The sequence below is a fragment of the Diplotaxodon limnothrissa genome, linkage group LG14 (genome assembly GCF_057381915.1).
Source record: "Diplotaxodon limnothrissa isolate DT_005_m linkage group LG14, D_limnothrissa_male_GT1.1, whole genome shotgun sequence".
Lineage (NCBI taxonomy): Eukaryota > Metazoa > Chordata > Actinopteri > Cichliformes > Cichlidae > Diplotaxodon > Diplotaxodon limnothrissa.
In genome coordinates this window covers 13,630,015-13,645,389 of record NC_140609.1, presented here as the reverse complement: position 1 = coordinate 13,645,389, position 15,375 = coordinate 13,630,015, and the positions used below count along the sequence as shown (strand labels likewise).

The 15,375-nt window shown below is 43.4% G+C and overlaps 1 protein-coding gene across 3 annotated transcripts in view; it reads right to left on the bottom strand.

Moving 5' to 3' along the window:
- The window catches only part of pde2a (phosphodiesterase 2A), a 181,919-nt gene that overhangs the window by 20,470 nt on the left and 146,074 nt on the right, over positions 1 to 15,375 (bottom strand). For all 3 annotated transcript variants that reach the window (XM_085370371.1, XM_085370373.1, XM_085370372.1), the window contains exons 3-13: positions 14,392 to 14,481; positions 14,049 to 14,137; positions 11,226 to 11,335; positions 10,378 to 10,427; positions 10,088 to 10,147; positions 9,586 to 9,742; positions 8,944 to 8,996; positions 6,781 to 6,855; positions 6,507 to 6,548; positions 5,311 to 5,379; positions 5,092 to 5,222 (exon numbers count right to left, since the gene is read on the bottom strand). In XM_085370371.1, coding sequence (XP_085226497.1) covers positions 5,092 to 5,222; positions 5,311 to 5,379; positions 6,507 to 6,548; positions 6,781 to 6,855; positions 8,944 to 8,996; positions 9,586 to 9,742; positions 10,088 to 10,147; positions 10,378 to 10,427; positions 11,226 to 11,335; positions 14,049 to 14,137; positions 14,392 to 14,481 — 926 coding nt within the window. The remainder of the gene's footprint in view (positions 1 to 5,091; positions 5,223 to 5,310; positions 5,380 to 6,506; positions 6,549 to 6,780; positions 6,856 to 8,943; positions 8,997 to 9,585; positions 9,743 to 10,087; positions 10,148 to 10,377; positions 10,428 to 11,225; positions 11,336 to 14,048; positions 14,138 to 14,391; positions 14,482 to 15,375) is intronic.

The following is a 15,375-nucleotide window of genomic DNA, read 5'->3' as shown; positions in this document are numbered from 1 at the left end:
CATCACATTATATGCACAGCTGAGACCATAATCCTGCTGCTGTTACTATGGTAATGAGATGCAAGCTCTATCATTTGTGCCACTGGCAGAGGGAGAAATTATAGGACATGATCCATTCTCATCTCTCACAATCTTGACAGAGAGAGAGAGAGAGAGAGAGAGAGAGAGGGAGGGAGTACAAACACGGGACTGCGTGAGAGTGTCTGCACGTGTGTGGAAATCATACAATACACAAAAAAACTTTCCCAGTTTCTTAGACAAACACAGAGACAAACAGCTGGAGTGCAAGTTTACAGACTTCTGCATTCAGGAGATAGCAGCATTGCTCTGGGCAACACACACACACACACAACCAAATACATACACACGCATGCCAAAACATAGCGCCAAACCAGGCAGCAAAGCCTCCTGCTGCTTTTAGGCTCATGACCTGACGCTAGATCCTCACACTGTCATCCTCATCGCAGCCATCTGGACACACACACACACACATTAGAGCTCAAGCTCAAAAAGTGCTGTGGTACATGTTTGGGGGCGGTCACTCTGTCAAATGACGGACTTTCCACATCTGCCAGTGACACGGAGCGGGACCCAGACTTAAATTATCCGTGTAAAACTGTGTCACTCTGGGTTATAATGGTACGTTTTGTAAGCATCAGCCCTTGCAGTGAAAGATGGGTGTGCATTGTTGATGGAGTCATATTAACAACCTGATGAGTTAGCGGGTCTTCTTGCCCAATAAATGACAGCTGCATACTTTTGCAAGACTTTTAAGCAAGAAGCACTGCCGAGTAGGGATTCGCAAGAGTGATGACAAACAGCCATGCAGAATGAGGGACAGGTGAGGCCTTGACTTCTAACAAAAACATATACAGGGTTTTCTTGCAAATCATCAGTAAATACTAGGGGTGCAACGATACACAAAATTCACGGTTCGGTTCGGTTCGATACTTTGGTGTCACGGTTCGATAGTTTTTCGATACAAAAAAATGTTCATGCATTTTTAATTTGTCATTTATTAAAATTATAAATATATATTTTAACTCAAAAGTACAGTTTTTAAATTTAACCCTAACCCTTGTGCGTGTTTTTTATTTTGACAGCGAATGCGCACCTGCGGACCACTTATGTGCAGCCCTGGTTATTTAGCTCGTCATATTGCAGCCACAGAAATTCTTTTGTCCATGAAACCATAAAGCTGCACTTTCTTTTTGCCTTATAGTCTGATTTGTCATAACTTCTCCGTTTTGTGGTAAGCTTTTCTTTGGCTGTCACTTCTTCACCCTGACCTGTCTTATTTGGCTCAGCAGAACTAAAATATATATCCTGCTGCTTTTACACACACACACATAAGCTCAGCGATTCTCTGCGCGATCAACCTCTCACATGTTTAAGCTTGCTGCGGGAGATTTCACTTGTCATGTTTGCATAGTAAGCTAACGATTAATAAGACGATGTCAGAGGAATTGGTGCACAAATTATCATCACTCACAGATCAGTGCTGTCGCTCTCTATACACAGTTCGCACGATTGCAAAGTGAAAGCAAAAAAACAAGCGCAAATTCAAACGCGACTTCAATATGTCACATATTGACAGTGGCTCATCGATGCCAATGACATAATTACCCAGCTACATTTCTGAAAGAATGCAAAAGCATTGACATATATTTTTCCTACAATAGCCTGACGGGCAGGGAAGAGATAGATTTTGGTAGCCCGACTGAAAAAATCGCTAGCTCCGGGACGTCGGGCTAGTGATATTGCGAGCCCTGTATCTGATTGAGGAATCACTCATCTTTGGAAAAGAGAGTTTATTACAGAGAAATGGCTCTTTCCAAAATAAAAGCTATACTATCCGCTTCTTCTGGGCTATATTCTCAGCAGCATATTAAACATATAAGGAGAATCATGTGCTAACAGCTGTCTAAATGACTCGGCTAAAGTTAGTAGCATGCTTGCTTTTTTTTGTCTGCTTCCACTTGTCTTTGCACTAGGATGATGTCGGCGTAAATGTGCAGTCATATTCGTGGTGTTCCCACTAGTGCTTTCAGGTTAATCTTGTTGAAATGACCTTAACGCCACAACACGGCAAATCTCCGTTAACGAGCTACCGCCGATTGCTCCGTGCATGGGGCTAGACGGCCAACACGTTAACGAGCTAACTGCGCTAGCACACTAGTTCACACCAATGTAATTGAGCATTGCATGGCACATCCAACATACTGTTTTACTTTAGTCCATGACTCGCTTACCTTCAGGGTCATACTTCACATGAAAACCAAAATAATTCCAAACGCCAGATCTGAATGAGGGTGGGGGAGGTGCCCTGCGCTCTTCCTTCTGACTATGCTGTCTGTGTTGAGCGCTCAGTGGATCTGCGCTGGACAGTGCAGCCTAGGCGGAGTAGTCGAACGCAGATTCACTGAGCGCTCAACACAGACAGCATCGTCAGAAGGAAAATTGATAAAAATAAATTACAAATGTTGTATTGTTCGATACATATGCGTACCGAACCGAAAGCACTGTATCGAACGGTTCAATATCGATACGAATATCGTTGCACCCCTAGTAAATACCTGAAGATCAGTTCAGCTCAGACTCAGATGGCAGACTGTTAATAATCAGCATTGTTTCCCTTGTGTGCTCTCTGCACAGACACTCGGCATCACCAACAGTTTCTGCTTGAACTAACCTAAAATATCCTGATTTCACGTATCAGCAGCAGGCATCTGTGCAGCTCCGTGTGATTTGTGAATCCATACAGCCTGTGCACAAATCTGGTGCTTGGCTGGAAAATGACTAAGAAGCTTTAATAGGTAACTTGAAAAGGAATAAAACAATGTAAGCAGCCTAGTTTTGTAGCCAATGGATGGGAGGGATGTTTATTTTATTCATTTATTCATATGTTTTGAGAAATACAATATATCTGCGAATATTTTGGAGATTGTTATTCAAATAGGTAAGAAGATTTGCTATAACACATCTATAAGAGATGGACAGACGAGACAAATTGCAGATGATCTGCGAATTGTTTTGCTCCACAGTTAAAAAGGTAAAAAGAAAGCACACCCTCTTTCAGGTTTTACATATCAGGAGATAATAAAAATTAGCTGGTCCTTAGCAGGTCTTAAAATGAGGTAAACGGAACTACAGCACATAACATATTACACTGCACCAAAATGCAGTAGCAATGTGTGAAAAAATACACCCTACAAGCTGCTTCCACCTTTAGGTGCAATAACTCAAAGCTACATTTTCTGTATTACTTCATCATTTCCTCACATCATTGTGGAGGAATTCTGACCCACTCTTCTTTAAAATATTGCTTTAGCTGATTTGGTTTGATTTGTTAAGCATAGCTCTCTGAATTTCCTACCACAGCACATCAGTCAGGTCTGGAGTTCGACACCTTGATTCTTTTCTTTTCTAGTCATTCTGTACGAAGGATCATTTTCCTGTCACATGATCGAGTTTGAGTCAAGCTTTATCTGTCAGACAGATGAATTCACGTTTGACTCTAAAAAAGTTTGGAACACAGAGAAGTTCATGGTCGACTAAAAGACTGCAAGCTGCCCAGGTGCTGTGGCTGCAAAACAAGCACAAATCACCACCCCCTTGATGACAGTGGGATATATAGTATAATATGGTCAAAAATCTCCACTTTGGTCTCATCTGTCTGAAGGACATTAGTCCAGAAGTCTTGTGTAACTTGGCAAACCTCAGCTGTGCTGCCACGTGCTATTAGCCCTCTCAAGGCAGGCGTTGCCGATTTGCAACAGTTAAAAACTAACAACCTGATTACCCCACATACATACTGAGAAGTACCACTGCAGGACTTGGTTGTGCATTAGCAACAAAAAGTTTAATTTGAGCCTGAGAGGGTTAAGAGAGAAAAGATTTTCTCCCGGCTACCCTCCCAAAGACTTGTTCAGTCTTTACTGAACTTTTAACATGCTAACCTGTAAAGTCTGGGATGTACCACTTTGTTTTTTGCAGTTCGTCCGAGCATAACAGGGAGTGACTTTGGTGTAATTTGCTGGGACGTCCGATCCTGGGGTGATTGTCAGCTGTCTCAAATGTTTTCCACTTGTGAATGATCTTTCACACTGTACAATGATGGACTGATTTGTTAATGAAGTACATACCTGTCCTCTTATCCTCCTGCTTCTTATGGAAGCTGTAAGGGTGTGCTTAGTTTTTGGTGATGATATATGACGTATGTGATGTGTTGGAGTTGCATTTACCTCATTTTTACACCCGCTAAGGACCAGATGATGCTTTGCTCTGATATTTAAAGCCTTAAGAGAGTATACTTTCTTTTAACCATGACTGTATTTGCTCAATAGCATCCTGTGCTGGAAAACATGAAATAGCCTCTTTGTGTTATACTGATGCATGAGAGTATTATATATATTTAATTGTAAAGCTGTAGCAGCATGTGCATGTGTCACACGTTGCCGTGCCTATCACTGGTCTGAGTGATATCATTTCTGCTAGCCTATCCTTACCTTTCCATTATTCTGTCTTTTTGCACACACTTTTGGAACCTGTCATTACACTCACATTTCTGACATGTGTCTTTAAACAGACATTCTGCTATCAGCAAAAAATCCCGTATGAATGTCAGCCCTGCACAAGTATTTCTGGGCTACTCTAGGTTAAACTCCAGGGCTGCTTTTGCATCTCAGTCCTTCCCCTGCATCTGTTCATGGCCAACACAAAGCACAACCTGCTGGTAAGCTGCAGATCTTAGTGGAAACAGCAGTGCAGTCTCTGCTACTATAACCTCAACAAATTTGAGCTGTAAGGCGCAACTAATCAGGCCCCATCCCGACATTACTGTAAGCTGCTGTCAGATAAATCTTTGCATCTACCATGAGTCAGCAGTTGTGGCATTAGGAAAAGCCAAATCACTTTTGGACTGACAGCCGAGTAATTTCAAAAAAGTTTTTTCGGCATTAAGCCATCAACGCCGGAGTGATTTCTGAACAGCTGGGAGGTCCAAACGCGATTTCAGCGAGTGCCGTGTGGTCTTCTCAGCATTAAACAGAAAAACAAACCAAAAAGAAACAACTCAAAGCGAGGACGTACCTTTTCCCGCCCTCCTTGTTGAACGCGCACGCTAGTGCCACCACCTGACCTGTAGCCCTGCTGACCACAGGCACACAAAGCATGGAGGAAATCTCACAGCCCAACATACTGGACAGTTGCCTGCGCTCCTCCTGCCATGGTAGCAGGCAGAAAAGACAAACAGATTAGTTACAGTGATGCAGGCAGATAGATAGATGCACAAATAGATAGATCTCTTACAGCACTGATGTCTTGAAGAGTAATTGACTTCTTCTTCTCGACAACCTGACCAAAACGTCCAAACATCAGCTGCACAGAAGTAAGAAAAACAAGGAGATAATAAAGACAAGATGAGCACACGGAAAGTAAATAAAACCAGTATAATGAGGGTAAAATAGATATAAAAAAGCTTGTTTATTGTCAGTGAAGCTTATTACCACTGCTAAACAGCACATACAGCCACTTAAGTTTTTTTTCTTGTGTCTTGATTTCTCTCTTCACCGGCTATTATCGAGATTTCACACATCATTTAGGCTGGGGCACGCAGTCTATTCACACGATAATGGAAAGCCTGTTAAATATGCTACACAAGCACTGCAGCCAGAGACAGGAGAGTGCAAGCCACCCAAAGGATGTCATTACTGGCCCTCACCAAATTTCTTAATTATAACTCCTGCTGAGGATTATAAGTGATTACACGTGGGAGGCTTATTCTATCATGACACGCGAAAAAAAAGAAAAAAAAGAAACTACACGCAGGGTTGCAACACTTGCATCATAATTCTGTTTATTAAAAATTGGAGAAGACATCCCTGAAATCCACACCTCAGCTTAACAGACCACATAACGAACAAGAAGCACTCAGAGAGCGCAAACCTCAGCCGAGGCAGCTCACCACAAATAATTTAAGGAAAAACGATTGCGATTGATCTCGAAGAGCTATTTTGTATCATTGTAATTTCTTTACCTTACAATATAAAGCGCCTTTAAGCAACTGTTGTTGTGATAAAACTGAATATAATTGGATTGAAAGAGGTCAGAGGTCAAATATGACATATTTTAAATTCACAGCACACTTGCAAGAATCATAGTTTCTAAGTTATAAGGTTTTTTGTCAGTTTTTGAGTGTTAATAATTAAATTGACCTTGAAGACCATGATGGGTGTATGTACAAATTTTTCAGAATTCATTCAAAGCATTTTGAGCTATTGTGTTTACAGAGTGAGACACATGCAAAAGCTATTAAAACATAACCTCGCTCCCTGAAGGAAATGAAGGTCATTCATGAGTAAAAGGGAAAAATAAAAGACTTAATGGAAATGCGATCAAACCGGTAAAAAAAAACCTGTTTTACTGGGAACATTGGAGACAAACATGAAATGTAGATGAAAATCAATAAACAATAAGTAAATTATTGCATTGATATTTTGCCTCACCGGGAAGCTGATCTCCTCTTCCAGGACTTTGTCTCTGACTACCTAAAAGGTCAGAGATGTCAAAGGTCAGGAGTTCTTCAAATGTTAATGTTCAAATTGCTCTTTGATAAATGAGTCATGGTGTGTGTGTGTGTGTGTGTGTGTCTGTGGGGATGAGGAGAACAGTATGTGAGTCCATGTTGTTTTTTGTGTGGTATTTCAAAGACAGATTATGAAAACAAATGTGTACGACAGCGATAAAGATGTGTCTGTGTGTGTGCGTTTGTGTGTATACCTGGCAAAATAGCTGGTGGTTATCCTCAGAGACCAGTAGCAAACAACAGCACTGCGACCGAGTCTGCTGCTGCAACTGCGGAAGAACACAAACACGACATCAGTCCTGACGTATAATCACAGAAATCTCTCTTTATCGGACTCGCTCAGATTGTTTTAAAACCTTCAATTTACTATTCTTTGGAGTGTAGCCTAGGCGTGGAGATAAGATAAGAAATCGGCGGACAGTGAAAAATGACTGCTCCCGGGGCGTGGTGAGAATTCAAACTGATTTTTGCAGTAGATTAAAATCTGGAATGAAATTAGGTTTTTATTACGCTAAACAGACGGGATTTATTCAAGTACATTTTCAGCGTAAGCCCCGCAGTTAGCTGTGATTTTCCAAGATGGACAAACAGAAGAAAATCACATTTGGTGTCTGCGTGTGTGTAAATTAAAGTGTGTGTGTGTGTGCTCAAGCTCCCTGAAGCTGTTGCTCTGTTGCAACCAATTTCCCGCTGCTGTCTGTGATGAAAACATTTCATTCACATTCATAGACTGAAAATACACTCTGAGCCGTACACGCCCCTGCGCGCACACTGCTACAAACATATACACGCGCACACACACACACACACATATGCAGCAGCGCTTCCTCACACAGCATTCTTCTCCGTAATCCACCGAGCTGGATGGAGAAGAAGCAGAACAGGAATAAACGGCAGCCACTGCCAACACATTTGCCCCCCAGTCTCTCACACACACATGTGCACGCACACAAAGCACGCTGCTGCACCCTCATATAATAATAAGCCCCTCCAACCCCTTTTTCAAAATGCTGTTAATACCATAAGAGCTGCCCCGAGCTCTTCCCACCCGAAAAAAACCACGATTCTTCAGAAGCAACAATCCCGTGCTCCTCTTCCCTCTCCTCTCCCCTGTGCCCTCACCCCATTATTTTTACAACTGTAAAAATAAACAAATAGACAAAAACAAATCATGTCAGATTTAACATGCATCTTTAAAAGCCCTGCAGTCTATTTTGCACCACCGCAGCCTCTGTCTCTCTCCCTCGCTCTCATCTGTGAGACGGATGGATGAAGAAAAGAAAAGTCCAATGCAGATTCAGGGGCATAAAAGGATGCAGGCCGCGCTGCCGTTGTTCAGCACCGCTGAGCTGGTCCCAGGGTAGCACAAGTTGCACAGAAGGTCAGGTAGGTTTGACTTAAGCGCTTACAGAGAGAAATATCCACCTCGCTTTACGCTGGTTTTCAGAGCAACCTTTGCTATCCGTGTCCTCAAAGACAGCATCTATAATTTCTGCTGCGCAGGGACGCCGGTAACAGCAGCTAATGGTAAATGAGTTCATCTGATAGCGTCCGCCTGCTAGTGCATGTTCTCATTTTAGAAACATAATAGAAAATGAGGAAAAACAGTTGTCGAAGGAAAGCAGCGGGGTTCACTTGGTTCCTTTAACTAAATTAAAAATACTCGGAATACCTGAAACTCCGAGTATGTTAGGGCCGCAATTATTCCGACTATTATGAGATTATGAGTTGCAGCAGTGCTCGCGATTAGAAATCGCTGATGGTTTTATTTTTCCTTTTCATGTGAGGACAAAAGACTGTGTTAACATTTTCTTTTACTAAACTCTGAAGTAAAGAATCGCGTCCCTGGATCCATCAAACTTCCTTGGATGGACTGCAGCTCTGTCCATTTGATGCAGCATAACCTTCAAATTTCTCTACTTCTTCTTGCTTTATTCTCTCTCTCGCCCTCTCTTATCTTCTTCTTCTGTGAATATTTCCATACATTTGAATTGTAGCCAGAGTCCCGCTGACTACAATTTTATGACTACCGTGGCTGAAGCTTGATAACTCTGCTCTCTCTCACGGCTCTCTGCACAGCTCCTCCTTCCCTGCAATCAATCTCTACACCTCTCGCTCTGCTCCCCTGGCTTCAGAGAGTGTATCATATAAGAAGGGTGCGCACATTAAGGGGAGACTAATGGAGTAATTGTGTGACAATAAGCTTGTAGTAAAAATAATGACAGGAAGAGAGGTAGAAATCACCGGGAAGGATTTTATGTCTTGAATGTACTGTACATATTTAACACACAGTGTGTGTGTGTGTGCAGGTTGTGTGTGTGTGTGTGAAAGTGCATGAGTGATCTCAACCCACTTACATAATTGATGACTTTAAGCTGGAGAGAGGCTGCATCAAGGTCATAGAGCTCACCTAAAAGAGAGAGGGAGACAGAGAGAGAGAGAGAGGATGACGGGAGGAAAAACCAGCGTAGAGCAAGGTCAGAGTGGCGTTAAGGAAGAGTGGGAATGCAGAGCATGTACGCAAGTGGACAGAAAGCAATCCAGGGAGAGATACACTGAGACAGCGAGGTCAGGGAAGAGTGAGCAGGAACCAGCTAACAGAGGGACTAATAATGAAGACAAGACATGGGATGGAGGGCTGCCCGGACTGCAGATGAAGACAGAAGGAAAAGAAGTGAAACCCCCCCCCCCCCCCCCCCCCACACACACACACAAAACCCCCCCAAAACAACTAAAGACACTAAATGCAACCCACATTTTTTGACAGTTATCAGGGAACAAACAAGATTGATGCGTATGTGTGAAGAAATAGCATTAAGCATGAGATTTAAAACAATGCTTTGTGTTTTCATCCACCTCCATCTAAATTCCCACAGCTCCATTATTATATCCCACCTCTCATATACGTATATGCATGTGTGCATGAGTTTGTTGTTTTCTCAGAGAAGAGTGAAAGAGGCAGAGATGAAATAACGTCTGTAAAGTGTGTGTGTGCGTACCACAGAGCTGCAGGATGTTGCGGTCCAGCTCGCAGTAGTCCTGTTCTGAGACGTTGAGGGGCAGCAGTGCATTGTGGGACTGTAGTGGAGAAGGGCTGAGAGGAGGCCTCTGGTAGGATGTCTGAACAGCTTGGACCCGCACACATGCCACCGAGGCCTGCGACACCACGTGGACGTAAAAAGATCAATTATAACCTCTGTTTAATCATCATCTATTTAACATTATACACAAGATTTGGATCCGTAAAACAATACAAATGTAAAATTGGTGCATATCAATACCACAGACTATAGTTAAGGAATAGAAAATAACATCAAGGCTTGTACAGATAGATGTTAATACTTGTTTGACAACCAGTGTTTCCTAATTTCCTAACACAGCAGAGCACACGCATGTATGCTGTTATTCTTTCTTTGGTAAAACACCGTGCCAAAGAGTGTCGATTCACTAAAGAGCACCGTAGCTGCTGCCAGGCTGTTTTTTTCGCAGGAGCAAGCTTACATGTTTTTCCAGCACGCTCAGATGCAGTTCATCCTGATCAGATAGTGGACCGCAGCCCACCTGCAATACAAAAACACACACACAGAGTGGAAAATCAACAAAATGCTATTCAGTGGAGCTGGTGGTGCGAGCTGTGTGGTCTCTGTGGAGAACTGACTTCACATATGGCGCACGACTGAAAAAATCTGCCTTTTGCTTCTTTAATAGGAGAACTTAGAGGTAATGACCTTCTCTGCTGCAACTGGTTTTGTTACTTTGGATGATTCATTTTTTGTCCTTGACTGACTCACCAGTAAGACAGCGATGACCTTGTCCTGCTCCAAGATAGGAATGACAACAGCTGAAAGAAAGAAAGAAGAGCATTCAGAACACATCATGAATTTATTCAGAGGTCTTTTAATCGTCCTTTAGTTTTCCTTCCATGCCCTTGTCTAGCTCCTAATCTTATTTGTTCGCCCCCACATGTTCTTGTGCTACATATGCAAGAGAAAATTATGGTACAAAGTACACCTGATGTCCTTGCATAATACTTTTTCTTCCTCTGTTCTTTAATTTGTTTTTCTCATCTTTAACAACAACTTATCCTAATGAGCAAAATAAAAGTCATCACCGAGGTGTGTGCTGCTGCGCGTGTGGACAGCAGAGGACAAAACAAACAGAATGATGGGTTTAGTTCTTTGGTGCCAGGCTAACTCTTTCCCTGCATCATTATTATGATGGGTGTTCAGTATTATGTATCGATTCGCACAGTGCAGAGTGGTCATGCATGTGTACTTTAGGGTCTATAATTAACCTAACAAAACTAAACGTGATATTTTGCGTGTATTCACTCGTCTCCATTTGCTCTTCTGCATTTTTTCCTCATCACAGACCTCTCGCTGCTTTTTTTAGTCTTCTTGTCCAGCTTTTCGTGCCCACACGGCTCCATGCTTTTCCCTCGGCAACCATAGCCTCTCGCTACTTCCCTCTCTATCTCCTCATACTTGTTTTTTTCCTCCCACGTTCTCACATCTCTCTGCTCTCATGCACGCAAGCGAGCTCCCGCGCACATGCACACACTGCATGAACAAGGACATGCTGGGCACTTTGTCTGTCCGCTAGCAACATTAAAGCCCTACCCTTCAAAACATAACCACACCTCTTCTGTGTGCTGGTAACGGCGCTGCGAGGCAGATTCTGTACTTCTCTGGCAGTTCGGATGGAGGAAGGCCGGTGCACTGACATCGTTTCAGCTGGTCCGCGATGCTCCTGAAACAGATGTATGATAGATAGTTCAGTGTGACTCTGGTCTGAGACAGACGATTACCCGCGCCATATTCGAGACAAAAGGGAGGAGACAATCTGAAAGACAGCTGGAGCAAAAGGACAAACAAGCGGCAACATTATGAAACCAGATCTGTGCTGAATTCATTCATACTAACAAAAACACCTCTGAATAGCCCTATTATTCGTTGTGAAATTATAAACTCATTTGTGCATATGTGTGTATGTGTGCGAAAGAGCAAGCCAGGTGTGAAGCCAGGTGTGATGACAAAGGTGTAGGTCTTTGTGGGTGTTACATTAAATAAAGAAGGCAGGTGTTTCATGCTAAAATATAGGACACTGGGGCAATTGTGTATTTTGGACCGGCTACCGCACGCAAACACAGTGCACGCCTTGTGTTAAAAGTGCACGAGCATAGAAAGCAACAGGAAGAGGAAGCAACACGGTTTCGCCCGTGCACACAGTTAGATTCAAGATGTATGTGCTTCAGATAATAATCGGTAAATCCCTCTGGCAGCCACACACACACGCACACACAGAGCAGCAGCCCCTCTGTAATGCACACAGGCTCTACAGAGTCTGAAATCCCTCAGAGCGTTGAAGCCAAATCTCTACATGGTGCATTGATTTAAAAATGCCCATTTTTCAAACTCACTGAGGAGTATTGCACTTCAGTCAAAAAACATTCTCATTGTACTTCACTACTGTGACAAATATAGTTGACCTTTGCGTAATGTATTTGGTTCAAAACAGCTTCTCTGGGTACAGCGGAGAGCAAAACAAATGACCCCGAGGTACTATGAACAATACTGTTATTTGCTGTTGTGTGTGTTCGTCTGACAGCACATGTGATGTTAAAATGTGTGTTTTAATGTTAACTAAAATTCTCAGTTTGCTATTGATCTGACACCAAGTAAATAAAGGGCCAGTATCACCAATACCGATGCTTTTAACTACTTTAAAAGCACCTTATTTATGTCATTTCCCATATAATAATAACAATTCAGTGGTCTACACACTGAACTTGGAGGATAGCAGTTTGTTTGCATATCAGATGACAGTTGCAAATGCTTCTGCTTAATCTATAATGTAAATCTTATTTGTCATAACTACTTAACCATCAAGACAAAAGGGGGGGAAACACTGATATTTAAATTGTTTCCAGGGGCTGAAAGGCTCCAGTTTAGCCCTGGACTCTTTTACTGCGGCGCCATGCTGATGTAATACATCATCTCACCCAGAAAAGTATGTCATACATATGGAGGGCAGCATATCCATCGTGGATCACTCATAGCAAGCAGGGTGGTCCCTCCGCTCTTCAGCTTAGAAGATGCGGCATCTACAACTTCCACAAAGAAGTTTTCATTGGTCAGACAACACTACCCCTGGCTCCATATTTAATGAGCTCCGGCCCAAAGAAGATGGCAACAAGTTTGAATCGTGTTTATTATCATATCCTTGCACTCTGGCCTGCAGCATTTTTCATTTGGCTTGTTTGGCTCACATATTGTGAGCACAACAAGTTGTTTAGAAGAGAAACCTTCAAGGAAGATTTCTTAGCTGAACTTGTTTAGGTTTATTTTTTCGCGTGGCTGTGCATGTGCGTCAAGGTCCACATAATGGGCTTGTATGTATTAGAAAGTAGGCTGGAACAGCATGGCCTTGCCTCTTATAAGGGTTCATTGAGTGTGTGTGTGTCAAGGACTTGATAACAGGCTTATATAAGCAGGTGAGTTGGAAGGAGAAAAAGTAACAAACTTCCCTGTAGCTCTTTTAATATCGCCACGATATCTCGTCCTGATAAATGCGAGTATGTGAGCGTTCGTCTGTGCGTGCGCTCAGGTGTTGTGTGTGCGCGTGTCCTTGTGCGCTGGTGCCTCGTGAGGAGGTTTGTGTGGCTTCCCGTTGTTCATGTGGCAATGAGGTGTTGGAAACGGGGTGGTTGTCTGACAAACAGACAGTTTCATCAATAATGTAGAATTGGTTTTTCCCCAGCGCCTCGGCAGCAGTCGCAGCAGCACATGGGGGTCGTGGAGCTTCGGGGAGCACTTAAGAGAGGAGAGGATCGGTGAGCCTCGCTGAGGGACCGGAGGCACTGTCACCTCGGCTATTAGCCCCGCAACGCTTCCACGGGAGAGGGATTGAAGGTGAGAGAGAAAGAGGAGCACGGGAAAGGGGGAGGGCGGTAGCTGTAGGCAGGAAGATCTAAACACAGGCAGCATAGTGCTTTGTGGCTCTTTGGGGGAAGATCAGGCTGAGAGGGAAAAGAGGGCAAAGATAGACTCATGCAGTGAGGTGGGAAGGTGGGAAAGCAGATGACAAAAGAGGAAAAAAGAAGCTGTCAGAGAGATGGGTGGGCGAGGAAGGGTAAAAAAAAAGTGATGGGGTAAAAATCAAAGGCCAGGACAAAAACAGAGGAGGTCCTCTCTGTGTGTCACCTTATCTCTGTGCTGAGGAGGATGTGATTTTGGACCGAGTGGCTCACATTCATTTAGACGACACCTGTTTCTCACACAGAGGAAACATCCGTCTCCGTTTCCCCTCTACCCCTCCTCTTTGTTCTATTGCTTCTCGGGGTATCGCTGCCCTCAACAACAAATGCAGCAAATCAGTACACGGCGGTGATTCACTGAGACGAAACATCTGTGACTTGCCGCATAGAGAGAGAGAGACACACACAGACACAAGCAGCACACACCTGATTTTTCCCTCCTGTGGCAGCTCATGTGGCGGGTCGTCAGATAGTAGCCTCGAGTCTTCCTCCAGCAAGTAGACACATGCACACTCCTGGAATTAAAACACACCCGCGTATACATGCACGTTCATTTGTAAAATTAATCTGATTCTGATTAGTTTAATGAGCGATGAGCCTCATCCATTTGTAACAAGATTTGGTGCTCTGTTCCCTGGTCCTGTGTCAGGGCTGAGTACTGAGTACCACACCACTCTGAATACTAACAGGAAGCTTTTTCTTCTTCCTTCCCCTTCCTCTAGGTAATAATTTGAGGAAATTCCAATACGTGTGTGTTCTCATGCATTACCGTGCTGGGCAGCAGCTCCCGAACGCCATCTCGAAGGGCCACTTGCAGAGAGCGCGCATCCACAACTGCCGCCAGCCGCAGCAAGGCATCCTGGGGAGGAAAACAAAAACAGATGCCCTGATGTTTGTTGGGTTGTTTTTCTACGATCGTAAAGTGCAGCTCGGAAAACCCGAGGCCTTGGCTATCAATTTGTTTTCTTTGTGGGCACAAGGATTACACCGCAACAGCTCTTCCTCAGATATTTACCTTGGCAGGCTGCAAAGGACTCTGAAACAACATTTAAACTGTGTCACACTCAGTATATACTCAGCAAACTGCACCAGTTGGAGACACAAGTGTGGTACTTAGGAATGAACTGAGCTCGGATGTCACCAGGGAGTGGATTTTGCTCAACAAGGCGCTCGTTGCTTTTGTTTCATTTCAGAAAACAAAGCACTTGGCAATTCATTTGCACACTTTGGTAGGCAGCTGATTTATGAAACGAGTTAACACGTTGCAAGAAAATGTACATTCCTGGATGCTTTGTTATGCCTGATCAAATTCACCAAGAGCCTGTGAGAAATCATCTTTTTTTTTTTTACTGCACTCTCAAATCTTTAAGAAAGACAAACTAAAAAATGCTCGCCTGAGGCTATGCAGGCTCTTACTCCTCTTCACGGTGGAGGCTGGCTCTCCTGTTTACAGGAGGTGGCATCTGACCACTCGCCACACAGAAAGCATTTCATCTGAGTTTCCATCCAGCTAACGCCTGACTGAACAGATACGCTCTTGTTTTAATCACTCCAAGCTGTCTTCAGCACAATGGCTTCCCTTTCATTCATGCCAGTAAATGTGAAACAACAGGTATTTTTCTTTTTTTTGCACCTTTTTGAGACAATGATTGCACATTGGGCTCTGAAAAAAAATGCCAGTCATCTACACCATTCCTGTGAGGACATGGTGTAAAGGAAAAACTGTTTGTACCTGATGTGAGCGGACCGACTT